This window comes from Meriones unguiculatus, chromosome X (assembly GCF_030254825.1).
Source record: "Meriones unguiculatus strain TT.TT164.6M chromosome X, Bangor_MerUng_6.1, whole genome shotgun sequence".
Taxonomy (NCBI): Eukaryota; Metazoa; Chordata; class Mammalia; order Rodentia; family Muridae; genus Meriones; species Meriones unguiculatus.
The window spans coordinates 98818037-98833489 of NC_083369.1; the positions used below are offsets into that span (position 1 = coordinate 98818037).

Genomic DNA, 15453 nt, shown 5'->3' on the forward strand with positions numbered 1-15453 from the left:
ATATCATTATGGGTTGCTCTATTAACATCACTGAAGAACTCTGATCCAAAGTACTGAGACTATCATAAAAAAAATTATTACTGGCCCATCCCCAATCTTCCCCCTCCCCCTCCAGAATTTGCAGGAAATCAAGGGAGATGTGAAAGAAAATTCTTGGAAAAGTATGGTGTGGTAGCTCATTTCTTTTTTTAGGTTAAGGATTAAACAAAAGCATCTGAATTACCATGTTTATCTAAGATTAACTTGTCACAAAACAGAAAGGCCAGTGGTCAGACCATTTCAGGGACTCTGGATGTCCCTCACCTAAGTGCCAGCAGTGCACCAGAAATAAAGTTTGGAAGAGAAAATTACAGGAATAAAAACCCACTGAAACGCCTAAAATGAATTTCTACTTTCAAAAAGGTTTTTAAAAAGAACCCAACGCCACAAAGATGCATGTTCGAGTTTTATTGGGTTTCAATACAAAACATTCCAAAAAATGATCTACAATATAAACCTAAGCTCAACATCCAACTACCAAATAAACCACAACACTTTCTGCTTTATTCTTTTACAAGCAGTGTTTAGCCAGAAGAATCAAAGATAATTTTTCTCTTAACTACAGATTTTAGGCCTGTTGGTCTATAATCTTTACCATTTTTCAAAATGGTCTCTTGATAATTTCTACCTACTCCCTATTTTGAATTCAGCATTCATATTTACTGTAGGATAACCTATGCCAAACTATCTTTAAGAAATCAAAATAAAATCTCAGAGCCAAAAGGTCTTGAAAGAAGCACCTACTCAAGGAATTAGTACAGTATGGAAGGTTTGAGTTAACATAGCTTATTCAAATACAACTACTGAAATTTGGTCAATACCCTCATGATCTGATGAGAAATGTGACCAATGGAGTTAAAAGTTTTGGATCCTTTTCCCTAAGTATAAATGTTAAACATGACTGTACTGTAATGAATTTCTAAGAAAACCCTTAGAAGTTGAATTAACTCCTTTAACCCTGTAACTCAACCTGTTTCCTCTGAAAATATCCATATTTACATTACTGACTCTTAATTTCCAAAGCAATAAACTAGAGTTGTGTAATGATTTGTTTCCAAGATTGAGACCTGAGGGTAAAGTACCTTTATAAAACTATAGTGACCTAGTGACCTACTTTTCTTTCCAGTATGCTTTCCACTATCTTAACAATGTTTCCGGTTTTTACTTTCATTTCCTAGCATTGCTCTTCCTCTTATAAGTTTTAGAGGACAAGTAAAATGTTTTTTTTTTCCCTGAAAAGGCAATTCCCCCAAATGGTTTTCTTGTTAAAAATCAGACATCAGTGCATAAAGTTACCACTGAAGTATCATTTTTCTGATTGACTTTTCTTTTCCTATGTGTGGTACCAGGGATCAAACTCTAGGCCTCACTGGTATCTTAGAAGCCCTCCCCCCACCATGGAGTTACAGTCCCAGCTAATTCAATTTTCTTATAGCCAGTTATCATCATTGCCCCATTATTTGCCTAAATTACTAAATCTACAAAAAGCCATGAGAACTTCCTGGGAAGATATCTCCACTTACCAATCAGTTTCCTTCTTTCCCTTTGGCCAATTTAAGTGATTCACCCCTCCCTAAATAAGGTTTAATCGACACCAATGCCTCCCTCCCTTCAAGACAAAAAACAAAATAAAATTCCACTGCCTGTTCCAAACCAATTTTGATGAGCACTGGTTATGACATTGCTGCAGCTTAGTCTCAGCATTCCTCTGCTTCAACAACTCTGGAAAAAAAAAAAGCATGGGATCAAGTTACAGAGAATTTTACAAGGCAAAGTACTTCAATCCTCTCCTTAGTAAGTGCACACAATTTGCTTTTTCAGTTTAAGTATCACATCTCAAAAGTGTCAGCTTCCACTGCAAGCACTGTAAGCATCAGCTTTGTAATAGTAAAATCAGATACCCTGCCCCATTGTGCCAATGAAGTTCGAAGGTTGCAGTAGCAGCTGTAACACAGGTCAGTTGAAAATAAGCAAGCATGGACATCATGCAATTCATACAACATTGCTCACATAGCAAACCATTAACTAGATAGCTCTTTTCACAAGAGCTCCTGCAGGTAGAGAGCTATTAGTAACTGTTTCAGAAATAGCTAGTAGTACCATATTACCAATACTGTAATGAAAACACATTTATATATGTTCAGTCAAACGGATGTGCTAGGTGTTTCATGAAAAACAATTTCACCCATATGTCCAAAGTTCAGCATCATCCCCCACTTTATAGATGAATCAAGGGTCAGAAAATGCTTGCCCACAGCACAGACACAGAATGACAAAGCCACGGTACTTAAACCTTCAAATGACACTACTTTCAACACTTACCTGAGTATTTGATTTTTCCTTACTGCCAGCTTTATCTACTATGAACCAATCAGCACTTCCTGATCATATGACCATTATGTTCAACCTGCAAAAATTACATAAATAAAAACTAGTTATTTCTCCAAAGGAAGTTCTTTAACATTTGCCTATAACTGCTTTTTTTTTCCCAGAAAGAACAGGCAAGTTCAGACTTGCAGCTTAATGCATAATTCAACTTCTACTACTTCTCTTAATTGGTGGAACGTTCACTGGCTTGGGATGGACTGGAATGGCTTAAATGGTTAAGTTGCATGGCTTATGGATTCTCATTCTTTTCCAATGGTGCACTGCCACGTTAAATCCATAAGTTGAACGGACAAAACATTTGAAGGAATAAGTGCAGTCTAAGGATTTTTAGTTGGAGGTCTTCAAAAGTTTACTATATTCAAGAGCATCTTTTTCAACTTCATGGCTGGACCTGGGTCATGCTGCCTCAGGTTTTTTGCTTTTTAAAAGACCACTTGCAATAGATTTTTTTTTCTCCATACAATGTAGTTTCATAGAACTAAAACAAGTCAGGCATCCAACTAAAGGTCAAGTTGCAATGGCTTATAGGGGTCAGACAGAGAGACCCCAATACTAAGCCATTTCTTATATTGCCTAAAAGATTAATTTGAAAATAAAAGTCAAAACATGAAGCATGTTTAAAGGTCTTCATCAAAAATATTTAAGAAAAAAGTCACCCCCTCCCAATTCCCAGATTGCTATTGATAAACAACAGCTGCATTAATGCCTTTAAGTGTCATACATGCTTTTAAAAAAATCCAAGTGTTGAATTTGGAGGACTTCTAATATGCTATTGAAAATTTGTGGGTTTGTTTTCCAAAAGGTTTTTTTTTTTGGTTTTTTTTTTTTTTTTTTAATATAGAAGGCATTTCCACTGCCATGAAGTACAGTATGTTTCACTGTACTATGAGGAAGGTAAGTGCTCAATTTTGACTTAGACGGAAAAACTAGTTTGCTTTGCTTACCATCTTTGCTGTTTCACAGGCATTTGGTGCTTTAAATCTGATGTGGAATGCTGATAGATTCACTTTTTAGAAGTCATAAGCCTTTAGGAAGTTGGAGATAACTTCATTGCTTATCTATTTTCTCCTTTGCAATCAAGCTGTTCCTTTAAAAGTGAGACACTACAGAGTTGCAAAAATTTGAAACAGTAAGAGCAAGCATCGTTTTGCAGCTTCATGGTTGGTTTTGGCCAAACTTTTTTATTTAGTATTCTGTAGTTGTTTAACACACACTTAAACGGTCTTACTCGGGAACAGGGAAGGGAGGTTCTTGTAGCTTCCCAAGGAAATGTCAGAAAAGGAAAATATGGCCAGCATCCATTTGTTTTTCTGTTTGTTTGTTTTGTTTTGTTTTGTTTTCTTTTGTTTTGGGGAAAGGGGGTTTCTGGGTAAATAGCACATTTCTAGGCATCTGATCTCAGGTTTTGTTTTTGTTTTTATACTGCGAACATTGAGATTTCAGTTGGAAGACACCCTGAAATCCTGAATCCTAAGGGTAACACAGCCAATCAACCCTCTCTAATAACTAGCTTATCTGCATAGGCACTGTGATTCATTGATCAATGGAGACCAAAGGACATCTGGATAGCTGGATGTTTGTGGAAGATCTTGGGATTGCCTGCCTCCTTTATTGAAAAAAATTAGGAAGTGGCCTTCAGGGACACTTTTACTTGGAAAATTACAATGCTAGTAACAAGTCAAGGTTTACACATCTAACATTTGCTTGGTGAAAGCAAGTCATAATAGCCAATATAATAAAACATGTCTTACTTTTTCCCTCACAGAACATAAAAATTATCAAGGGGAACAGGAAATTTTGAAACGGTAACACAATTTTTCCTTTTAGTAGTCCTTGGGTAGTTTACGACAGAAAGTTTCCATTGTTTGTTTCTTTGAATGGGGATTTTTGGTCCAAAAGGTTTGTTTGTTCCTAATATCTGCTTCTGCCTCCCCCTCTATCAGATCGGCTTCCTCCGCGGCCACCACCTCTTGGTGCTCCGCGGCTTGAACTGCTGTAGGAATCACGTGGAGGAGGGTACCCCCTTTCCATAGAAGGGGGAAGCCCTCGTTCTTGTCTGCCAACGCGATCACGACCACTTGAGTAGAGATCACTTCGGCTGCTTGAGTAACTGTCTCGACTTCCACCATAGCCGTCACGTGAGCTGCTGTAATCATCATAGCGACTGCTTCCACCATAAGATGGCGGGGGCCCTCGTGTAGGTGGACCACTACGTGAGTTACCTGCAGGGTCAATGGTCAGGTAATATCGCAACACTATAAATTGTATATATACAACATTTAAATCTGAATTTACAGAATTCTTGTATGAAAAGTTTACTTTCTCAACTGGGAAGTTTTAAACTCTACCATTGCTGGCCATAAGAGGGAATTGCTCATCTGCTGAAATACGGAAATGGATTGATTTTAATGTTTGTTTTGAAAAGACTGAAGATGATGTGTATTTCAAGAGGACATTCCAGACAGCTTGTTATTTTATAGTAGACACTCAGCCACTTTCCAGTGATAAGTTGCAATTTTGAACTGTTGCGTTTCCTTCATATTGCAATGGTAAATATTTGATCTTGTTAATAAAATTTTTTAAATTGTATTTTCACTGTTGGGGGAAAACACATAAGGCTGCCAATTTAAGCAAGCAAAATCCCCTCCAAAGCAAGCGAACAGCCTCAAAAGAAAAGAAACAAAAAGGAAACGAGAACCAAAAAGCCCTTCACAAAACTAGGAAAAGCCTAGCTGGTAAAATTACCCCTTAAAAGCAAGCAAAGGTCCCTTTAAAAGCAAGCACCACACAGCCTATTAATCCAGCTCATGAACCTAAAACCTCAAGCTGCTAATCGTTAGGATCCTTAAGTGGTATCTTACCATAGCTCTCATATGTATCTCTATAGGAACCTCCGCCTGGATGATCTGAGTAGTCACGGTCCCGACCATATCCGTCTCTATCACTAAAAAAAAAAAAAAAAAGGCAACTTCTCATTAAAAAATATATATTGTTTGCTCTGTCCCTTGTTTATTTCATAATATAAGTATAATGCATTCTAAAGACCCCAAATATTGAAAAAAAAATCCCAATGCTTTAAAAGTCTCAAATCTCTTAATTTTTTTAGCTGTCCAATGTAAAACTAAATTGGGTGTATGAGAGGAGACATATGCATGCTATGGTGATCCTGTGGAAGACAAAAGACAACTTTGCAGAGTCTCTTCTCTCCCTTTTGCCTTTAAAAGGGTTTCAAGGATAGAACTTGGGTTGTTGGGCTTATTTGGAAAATGCTTGTAACAGCTGGGCCATCTCCCAAGCCCTCAAGGCATGAAGTTTTACAGCAAATACCTATAAGCAAACCACGGAAGTAGCCACTTACCCATAGCCTCTGGATGGATAGTCATCACGTGAACTGGAATGACCATAATCACGGTATGTATAATCTCTTGGCGGTGGTGCATAATCTCTTGTGTCTCGAGAACTTGGATAGTCTCTGCTTGAATAGCTACCAAAAGAAAAGTTGGTATATGCTTCTGATGTGCTTTCTTCCAACATGATACTTCATAAAAGAAACTACTCTTCTGTTACCTGTCTTTAGTGGAATATCCATCATCTCTCGGGGACAAATAAACATCTCTTCGAGAAGGCAGGGGTTCCCTTCGTGGGGGGCCTCCATAACTATCTCTCCCATGAGACACTGGAGCTTAAGGGAAAAAAGTAATCTTTAAAATCTAGCCATGGAAGAGCTTTCATGTGACCTTATACTCAGCCTATTTAAAAAAAAAACAAAAAAAAAAAAACAAAAAACAAACAAAAAAAAACAACAGTGATTTAATCAAATATACTATGTGTTAGTATTTAGGCAGCCTGTTTCCGGGTTGCCTAGCAATCTATGACGTCATTATGAGTCGCCTGCCAGATGTTGCACCTGGCAAGCATGGTTGAGTTGCTACATAAAAGGACCAACCCACCACTTTGTCTCTCTCTTGCCTTCTTGTTCTTGCTCTTTCTCTTCCCCTCTTTCTGTCTGGGCACCCACTCCGACTACGTCTGTCTGTCTGGCACCTTTCTCTCTGTCTCCTTTCCTCTTTCTCTCCATTCCCGTCTCCATCCAAGAAACTTCATTTGATTTAAGATTGGTTGTGTGCTTAGCATTCTTATATAAATACTAACATTTGGTGCTGAAACCCAGGAGGGCTCTTCTAGCAATGTTTAGACATGCTAGAACCCATCTTCACATGCCTGCCCACAACAAATCTTTCTCTCCCACCCTCATCTCCCACACTCTTCTCATGATCGCTTAACCTGCTGCTGCCACAGGCACCTGTCCCAGTTCTGGCAGCTGTTCAGATGGGTGTGCGGCCCACATCGGAACTTCTTTCTCCCCTACACCCTCATCTGCTCCAATCTTTCACAACTGCTCTTACTCGCTCACTTGGGCTGGACTTCACTGTTAGGTAAGCCAGACCTCGGGACCACCCACACAGCATGGAAGGTTTTAAAACTGCCCTCAAATAGCTTTAAATTTTGCCACTGCCTCAGACCCCAAGAAATCAGGTTTTAAAGTTCCCACCTCACTTTCCTGCTTAATGTGTGGAGCAGTGCTTTTGAATTGCTTGACGCCTGCTCAGTGGTGCCACCCATGAACAGTTTAGAACTACTGTTGGGCAGGGACCACCATGCTGTCAGCAAGGCCCTGGTTCCTGCAACCTTGGTTATGGTTCTGCCACCCTGCTTCAGCTGCACATGACTCATGGCTAGCTGCCATGTTGATTTTGGGATAAAGTTGGTGGCGCCATGGCTTCACTGCAATCTCCACTAAGGGTAAGCACATGGTTTCACCAACATCTTAACTTAGGACAATCAAGGACAATCACATGATTGGCAGCCATCTTGGTTATAAAAAGAACAAAATAAAACAAAAAACCAAAAAGCTGTGGTTTCACTTGCTGCCAGCTGCTTTTACTACGCTGTTTCTGTCCCACTGTTTTTGTAGCTGCAAAAATGCATTCTCTTCTAGGCCCTAAGCCTAAATGTTGTTTTTCCCACCATGAGTTGCCTATGATCCAGGTTCACCACTAGGCTTTCTGGCTACTAGGTTTGAGATAATAAATTCAAATGTAATTTTTAAATTGCTTTATAGTGTTCTATTATATCATTGTTTTTAAAACTCAGGGGTTACTATGTACAAGTTTTTAACCAATACTTTAAATCAAGATCTATTAATTTTAAAGGCATTTATTTATGTTAAAACTTGATTATCGTGCTTTATCTTCACTATAAAAGGTTAAAATATTCTTGATCTTGTTTTCTGAAAATGGTAACATTATTAATCTATAGTATAGGCTTAGACTTTTATAAGCTATGAACTTTTAATATACTAAATCATATAGGAAACTGTCATGCTCTTACTTTAGTGGACTACTTTTAAGGCTCAAACTGAACAGGGATGAAACCTAAAATCCTAATATTTAATGGTTAGCAAATGCAAATTAATAGTTGAGTCATCTTATAGATGATCAAGTTCTTTAACATGTTTAAAAATATATTTATCGTCCTATAGATGCAAATATGGCCTCACTGCCATCTTTAATTAACAGCTGAGGATGGTCCCTGAGTCACCATACAGGAGTTGGTAAAAATAATAAGGAGTCTTCCCCACAGGCTAATCTACAGCTAAAAGGATTCTCTAGACCTTGGCTGCTGCTCTGAGGCTATTGGCATTCCCCCACAAAAAACAGGAGGTCTGTAATGTCTATACCCTGCTGGGGTATAGCCAAAAGTCAACTCTGACAAGCAGCTGTTTCAAATACAGCCAAAGGGAACACTGGTCCCATGGCTGCCTCAAAAAGATATGACTGCCTGCTGGCAGACTGGCCTCTGGAAGTCAAAATGCTCCCATGCAGACTTATCCTCTGTGCCCAGCCATGGAGGTTCAACCAGCACAAGAGCTATAGACACTTCCAGCCTTCAAGCTTCTTGGCCTGGTGAAGGACAAACGGCTTCTAGATTCAGTGACCTCCACCACCCTTGCCCAGCCCAGGGTAACATTGCAGGTCTGTTTTGGCCTACTCGGGCCCCATGGACATATTGCCAACTTCTTTCTTAGGAGACTACGGATATCTTTTCAGTTCTGTTCATATGCAGGAGACCAGTCCTAGAGTTGCTATTGTCAGGCCTAGACACAATATGCCTTGTTGCCAGACTAAAGAAACAGGCCTCAGATGTAACCTTTTATCATCACTTTAGCTAAAGAACAATAAATGTTCATAGCAGTCTCACTTATGTCTCATGGTAAATAACCAGATACAAAGGCCTAAGGAAAATGTTGTTTGAGGGTCTAAAAAGTGTTTCAAGGTTGGTAAATGCAAGTTATAAAGGTTGCAAGGTCTAAGGTGACTTAAGGTATCCTAAATAGGTAAAAAGGCTTAATACTTCCTCCTGTTGCTATGCTACTGTTATATTGACTATACCGAGCTTTTACCTTTATCAACAGAGCTCTGATTTATTAATCTAACTCTAGTACAAAAACATTCTACTATAGCACCCACTATCATGGTTCCAAGCTCAAGATTTTAAATCTCCTTTGGTTTGTCTTTTATGTATAGACTTAAAAATTATTTCTCATTGTGCTAGACTTATGTACATATAATCTCTTCTGGATAGAGAGGAGCCTCCCTTCCATGATGTGTAATCATACTAAAGGTTAAGATCAAGTGAGCTTCTGCCTTTCCAGAGCTGACCTTAGAAACTATTTATGTTAACACAAATGTGTACATCTACTGCCTTTTCTACAATATACATTTCAGTGCAGATTATAATTGTGATGCTAACATGCCTAAAGTTTTATCTCCTCTGTAAAACTTAAAAGTAGTTCTTGCAAGCTGCAGGAAATCCACCTGAATCCACCTCTCAGGTCAACTGGGCTCCAGATAATTATTGCACCTATTGCCTACCTTTCCTGGCTATTTCCTTCCCTTTCCAGTCTACCTGATTGCTACATTCTGACATCCAACACCAGCTGATTGGTGATGCTTCCCTTCTGATTGATATCAATTCCTGGTTACTGATTGCTACAATGTGTACACCCAACACCAGCCTTAGTGAGTCTTCCCTTCTGGTTGGTGCAAATGCTTCCTACTGCTCTCCCTTTATCTAGGACCTTCTTCTCTCTTGGGTAAGATTTTCCCTCTACTGGCATGGGTTCTCTTCCTCCCCTTCTAGCTCATCTACAAAAATCCTAGCTAGGTAAACCGTGTCTACTACGGGCAACTGTGCCCTTGGTCTCTGGCCAATGCTGATATGCTGTTTGAACAGATTGTACCATACTACTTTACTGAGTCAAACCTTACTCTTGGGATGCCTTGACAGGTCACTGTCTCCTACCTGCCCATTTGTCCGTTCCTCCAGATTCTGCTCTGGGATGTCTTCTCGAGAATTTCAGATCGCTACACTTAGTGTCTGCTTTAACAGCCTCTGCTCTTACAAACCTCTGTAACCAAACTTGGCCTTGATTTCCTTAGATGACATATCCAAAGCAAAACGTTTTTAATTACTACAAGTGACTGGGTAAACAGAGGTTCCCTCAGGTAAATGGAAGTTCCCATGTTCAAATCTCTTTGATCCAACCTTTTCACCTGTTTGCTCTCGCAGAAGTTTTAAACGTACACCTAAAGGAATTTTCTCCATAACGTACTTAACTTTGTCTTATGCCTATACATACATACATACATACATACACATACACACATATATATATATATTTATGTTCCAGTATCCTGCCAGACCCAGGTGTTTCCTACATCCACAACAGCACCAAAGCAGCAACCACAGGTGTTCCAGTCTCACTTCACAGACTTCTATCAAGCTGGACCTCCACTTTTCCTCCCAGCCATGGATGTTCTCACAGACCCTGGACAGCTTCAAAGCAGCCTGTTCTTCCTGGACTTAGCCAGCATTTCAGCCTTTTAACCTCCGTACAGTTTCCCCAGTGTCAGCAGGAAGTAGCCAGAAGAGAATCTCTGCCTGTTATTCACTTATTATTAACAAAAGTCTGGAATGGTGTGCTTTAGGACCAGGACACAGCTCCAGGTCCTCCCAGCTTTCCTCAGTTCCTACCTGCTGTAGTGTGTGGCTGGCAACTCTTTACCCTGAACTTTCCAGGGCAGGGCTTCCCCTCCTCCTCTTGACCACATAATCTAGACATTTTGTTGCTATTACTTTTTTATTCCTCTCTCTCTTACCCCCTTGCATGGCAGCCAAGAGCTGCCTCCAATGAACCTACATTTATATACTTTAACTTGCCTTACATGAGAAGCAGCCCAAGCTCCTCACTTTTTAATTATAGAAAAAGGGAGAAATGTTAGTATTTAGGCAGCCAGCTTCTGGGTTACCTAGTAATTTATGATGTCATCATGTGTTGCCTGGCAGGTGTCACACCTGGCAGGTGTGGTTAAGTTGCTCCATAAAAGGACCCAACCCACCATTCTGTCTCTCTAATGCCTTCTTGCTCTCTTGCTTTTCCCTTCTCTCTGTCAGGGCAAACCCTCTCCCACTACATCTGTCTCTCTGTCTCTCCCCTTCCCTCTTTTTTTACATCTCCACCTCCATCCAATAAACCTCATTGGATTTAAGATTGGTTGTGTGTTCGTTCGGCATTTTTATATAAATATTAACACTTTGTAGCTAAAATGGGAAGTTTCCCTCTCACATAATATCAGTGCTCATTAATTAGAATTATGAGATTAATTGGAATCCCTAAATTAGTCTTAAGCATAAGCATTAAAAAATGCATTAATGTGTATTTTTGGAGGGGGCATGTGATAGTTCAAATGTAGGTCAGAAGACAACTCTGTAGAGTTAATTCTTTTTCCACTTTTGTGTGTGAATGGGGGTTTGATTCAAGTTTTTGTGCTTGAGTAACAAATACTTTTTTACCCAATGATCCATCCCACTGGCCAAGCATTTAAAAAAAAAACTAAAAAAAAAAAAAAAAAAAAAAAAAAACAACAAGGTTTTCCCATGTAGGTCTTGACCTCATATCAGTCAGTCCTATGCACCACCATGCCTGTCTCCAACTTAATGTTACAGTAGCTACACAGATTTATGGCATGCAGCAATTACCTCTTCCTCCCATTCCACTGCTGTTGCGGACTGGTCCTGAAGGGGCTGGTCTTTTAGGAGGAGGACCACCACTTCGTGGTGGTGGTCCTCTTTTTACTGGAAGAGGACCCCTTGAAGAACTCATGGTAAAATTCATGGAATAGCCACCATCGTCTATATTTGAGTAGAAAGAAAATACATTAACACAATAATTCAGAAAAAAACTCAGACTCAAAAAAAAAAAAAGGACTAAAAACTACTTGCCTCAAGGGGAAAAAACACAAAGAACTACGTGCATCACATTAATCTTTTCTGCCTGGTTGAACAGGAATAAGCATGACAAGTGTTCAGAACCAGGTGAATTAATTAACAAGGGAGAATTTGTTTCAAAACACTTATAGATTAGGAAAATAAAAGAACAGCCTGAGTAAGTTCCAATTCTGCCCTTCTTTTTTTTTTCTTTCTTTCTTTCTTTCTTTCTTTCTTTCTTTTTTTTTTTTTTTTTTTTTTTACTATGTGGCCCATAGTTTTAACACTGTAATTTAACTTAGGCCTTCTACTTTTTCCTTTCAAGTCATGAACAACACTACAATAATAGTGTGTAGTAAACAGTCTCCATTTCAGAGGCTTTGAAAAAAGGATGCACACCATCAGTGCAGATCTAGAGCTTTTAACTTAAATGCCAAGCCTGAGTTTCAATCAAATCATTACCCATGTGTCCTCCACGTGAAGGGGGTCCTCTTGCTCCTCCACTCCCTCCTCTTGTTCCCCGAAGACCTCTGGGAGGGCCTCTGCTTCTTGGAGGTGGAGGTAGTCCACGCCTGCCACTTTCAAATGATGGTTTGGTGGCTTGCTCCACCTTGATGGCTTTTCCATCTAAGGACTTTAAAAAAAAAAAAAAGAGCAAAACAGAATTAAATCTTATCAAGACTTAAAAAGAAAGTTAAGAGATCCACTATGGCCCAGGATCCCACAAGGTCCTTAAAAACACAGTTTTGTCTGCCAAGTACTATACCAAAAAAAAAAAAAAAAAAGAATGGAAATAGTATTTCTATAAATAACGCTTTTCGATTCATTTAAAATTTTTACTAGATGCAAGAAATTCACTACACAACTTCTTAAGAAAATTCAAGTCTAGGTAGGTGTTCAGGTTGTTGCCAAAAAAATAAAAATAAAAAATAAAGCTAGGTTATCAAATTAAGGCCTATAGATTCCAAGATAATTTCCAGTATCACATAACATCATCATATACTGCTCTGGACTCACTCTTGTTAGGCATATAACTTTTAGCCTTAGCCACAAAATTTCGTTGTGGGATCACAATGAAATTCACAACAGAGACTGGGCACTTTTTTTTTTTTAATTTTTTTTAATTCTAGCATGCTGGTGGCAAAGGCAATCAGCCTGATCTACATAGTCAAGACTATAAGACTAAGACTATAATTGAGTTAAGACTGACTCAAAAAAACAATAAAATAAAATAAAATCCAGAAGAGTACTAACAGTGCTAATGACCAAAAGTATATATATTCCAGAGCTGCTATGGACTGAAGCTTGGATAATATTAAAGTGATTTTTGTTACCAGCAAACACCTTTTTATTAAGCAATCATACCTTTCCATTCATGTCTCTGGCAGCATCCTTTGCATCTGCTGGGCTTTCAAAAGTCACAAAAGCAAAACCTCTTGACTTATTGGTCTCTCTGTCCTTCATCAAAAGCACTAAGACAGTTGGGGGAGGGAGGAAGTTACTTTCATTCAAGCAAAAATAACCAGAGCACATTTACAAAACACAAGCTCAGAACTTCTTAGAGGACAAAATACATTATCACGTCAGATGATCAATGGATTCAAATTCATCACAGCTTGTCTTTTAATTATGATAATACTGCACATGATTTTAGTTAACTCACCTTCCACTATTCGTCCATATTTGCCAAATACTGCTTCAAGGGCTTTTTCATTTGTTTCTGTGTTAAGCCCACCAATAAAGAGCTTTCCTGGACGATCTGCTTCAACCATTTTTTCAACCAATGGGAGCCTTCTGAAAAATAATATTATCATCTCTCTGGAGAAAGTTCCCAAAGTTTATTGAACAGCTTAATGGTGGTTCATGTTTAGTCAAATCTTTATTCTTTACAAACTAAAGACACAGATAAACCTCAAGTACATCAGAAAACCCCATGAAATACTTTGGTTAAAGGTGGAGTGCACTTTTCACCAACCAGGTTAAAAGGGCCTGCCTAATTTAACATACCTCTTCATCTGCTCTGTTTCTAACGAATGAACAGCTCCTTAGCATTTGAAACGGCAAATTTTACTTTTAAACATATTTTACTTTCAGTACAAGGTTGCAGCCTCAGAGTGCAGGAGTTAACAGACGAAGGCCGCCACACCCGGCTATTGTATTGATCTGTTATCTTGGGACACTTCGTTACTTGTCACCCTATTCGCTAACCCCCACTCCCCGCAGCGAAGGGTATAAAAGACTTCCCCCTATTCATTCAAGTTCACCAGCCAGATGCACCAAGAAAAGACCAAGCCCTTTTCTCGGTTAGCTTTCCTACTTAAGTTTAAGTACAAATCTCAGGGCTAGAACAAAGTCGCCGCACTGAACCCGACAAAAGATTGCTGGCTGACTGAAAAGATAAAAGTACCAAAGTCGGAAAATAACGGAGCTCAGAATCACACACTGTTAACCTTCCCATCGCCTGCACCTAATTAAGACTCAATTAAAAACCGCGTGTTAAAGACAAAATGGCGACACTTGGACCCAACCCAAAACCACCCACAACTGCCTGGCTAACTAAATTTTGCCTTTGACACTGGTAACAGAAACTCAAAAGCCTTCCTTTCCTTATCGCCAAGAACCAGAGGAACGCGCAGAGAAGTCCACCAGCCCGTCATTAGCACAGGCGCTGTCCTGGTGCTGGGTCCCGCGGTCGCTGATTGTCCAGCCCCACCTACAAAGCTGCGCCCTCTGCCCTCCCGCGACAGGGGACAGCCAAACCTTTGGGAGACGCACAGAAGATAATGGAGGGAGCCGCTAGTGTGGTGCTTCCACCCCTTCAAGCTTTAAATAGGTTGGCATCTTTGGGCGTCCTAAAATGGCGCCTGCCACCACTATCTCCAGGGAAACAAACGATATCCAGCCTTACTGTGAGAAGTCTGTGTAGAAAACAGGTCAAGGAAAGGAAGCACCTACCCGAGGGGACTGCAGTGGTCTCACGCTTCTAGGAGATCGCCGGCAGGACCCTCCAAGCAGCGCTGCACCAGTGACAGCTACCGATTTTCAGACCAGAAAAGAAATAACGCTAGGACTACTGCGCATCGAGGGCGAACAAAGGAGACAGCAATCTTTATACTACCGGGGAACGAGGCTGAAGAACCCGGATGGAAATTAAGCTTAGAATTTGAAGCACGAAGGGAGGGAGGAGAGTGGTTCCCAGACTTTTCATTGGCAGTCTCCTTTGTCAATCACTATTTGCTCCGCCTTTCCCGTGTCTCTTAAAGTTCTGAACCTGCCCGATTTTAACCGTTTGTCCTGCCCCCGCCCATTCTCCTCCAAGGCGCCTTTTATCCTTTTGCTAAAACAGTGGATCGGATTTATTGAATAAAGAAGTAAATATATATATTGAGCGACCTAGTAGGCCAAGCATGGTGCAAAACTCTCTCTTTTTCATAAAAATCTTAATTCCAAAAGCAAAGTGAAAATAGTACAACGTCAATGTTGTAGAACACTCAAACAAAGAAGTTTAGTTGTTACTCTATAACTGCCTATATTTTCTTGAGGGATAACTAACAGAATGGGAAGAAACTGGTAAATAAATGTTAAGTGAAAACATAACTTGAATGGCATCACAGAAAAATCATTCATATAAAGCAATAGAAATACCTACAAGATTGATATACAACCAAGAACAAGTGAGGCCAGAGAAGGTCTCAG

The 15453-nt window shown here is 39.6% G+C and overlaps 1 protein-coding gene and 1 non-coding gene across 5 annotated transcripts; both read right to left on the minus strand.

Moving 5' to 3' along the window:
• Nucleotides 1-432: 432 nt before the first annotated feature.
• Nucleotides 433-14897, minus strand: Rbmx (RNA binding motif protein X-linked). 4 transcript variants are annotated; one of them, XR_002476066.2, is made up of 11 exons: nucleotides 14713-14894; nucleotides 13421-13551; nucleotides 13123-13229; nucleotides 12220-12391; nucleotides 11530-11682; nucleotides 5995-6109; nucleotides 5786-5911; nucleotides 5289-5371; nucleotides 3372-3514; nucleotides 2362-2446; nucleotides 433-1761 (listed from the first exon to the last, which is right to left on the minus strand). XR_002476066.2 is itself a non-coding variant. In XM_021629086.2 (9 exons), the coding sequence occupies exons 2-9, from the start codon at nucleotides 13527-13529 to the stop codon at nucleotides 4339-4341; spliced, it is 1176 nt and encodes a 391-aa protein (XP_021484761.1). In that variant the 5' UTR covers nucleotides 13530-13551; nucleotides 14713-14894; the 3' UTR covers nucleotides 3582-4338. The 4 variants fall into 4 exon arrangements, 1 of the variants encoding a protein (XP_021484761.1); XR_009588497.1 differs by lacking the exon at nucleotides 3372-3514 and having other exon boundaries at nucleotides 13421-13548; nucleotides 14713-14897; XR_009588496.1 differs by lacking the exon at nucleotides 3372-3514.
• Nucleotides 13302-13373, minus strand: LOC132650209 (small nucleolar RNA SNORD61). Its single transcript, XR_009588592.1, has one exon. It is a non-coding gene; the product is annotated as a small nucleolar RNA SNORD61 (small nucleolar RNA).
• Nucleotides 14898-15453: the final 556 nt, after the last annotated feature.

Excerpts from the sequence above, each read along its gene's own strand:
- Rbmx (XM_021629086.2), bottom strand. The coding sequence starts at position 13,529 with ATGGTTGAAGCAGATCGTCCAGGAAAGCTCTTTATTGGTGGGCTTAAC. Across the intron at positions 13,230-13,420 it reads ATATGGACGAATAGTGGAAG|TGCTTTTGATGAAGGACAGA; the intron begins GTGAGTTAACTA and ends CAACTGTCTTAG. Across the intron at positions 6,110-11,529 it reads CAGTGGAATGGGAGGAAGAG|CTCCAGTGTCTCATGGGAGA; the intron begins GTAATTGCTGCA and ends TTTTCCCTTAAG.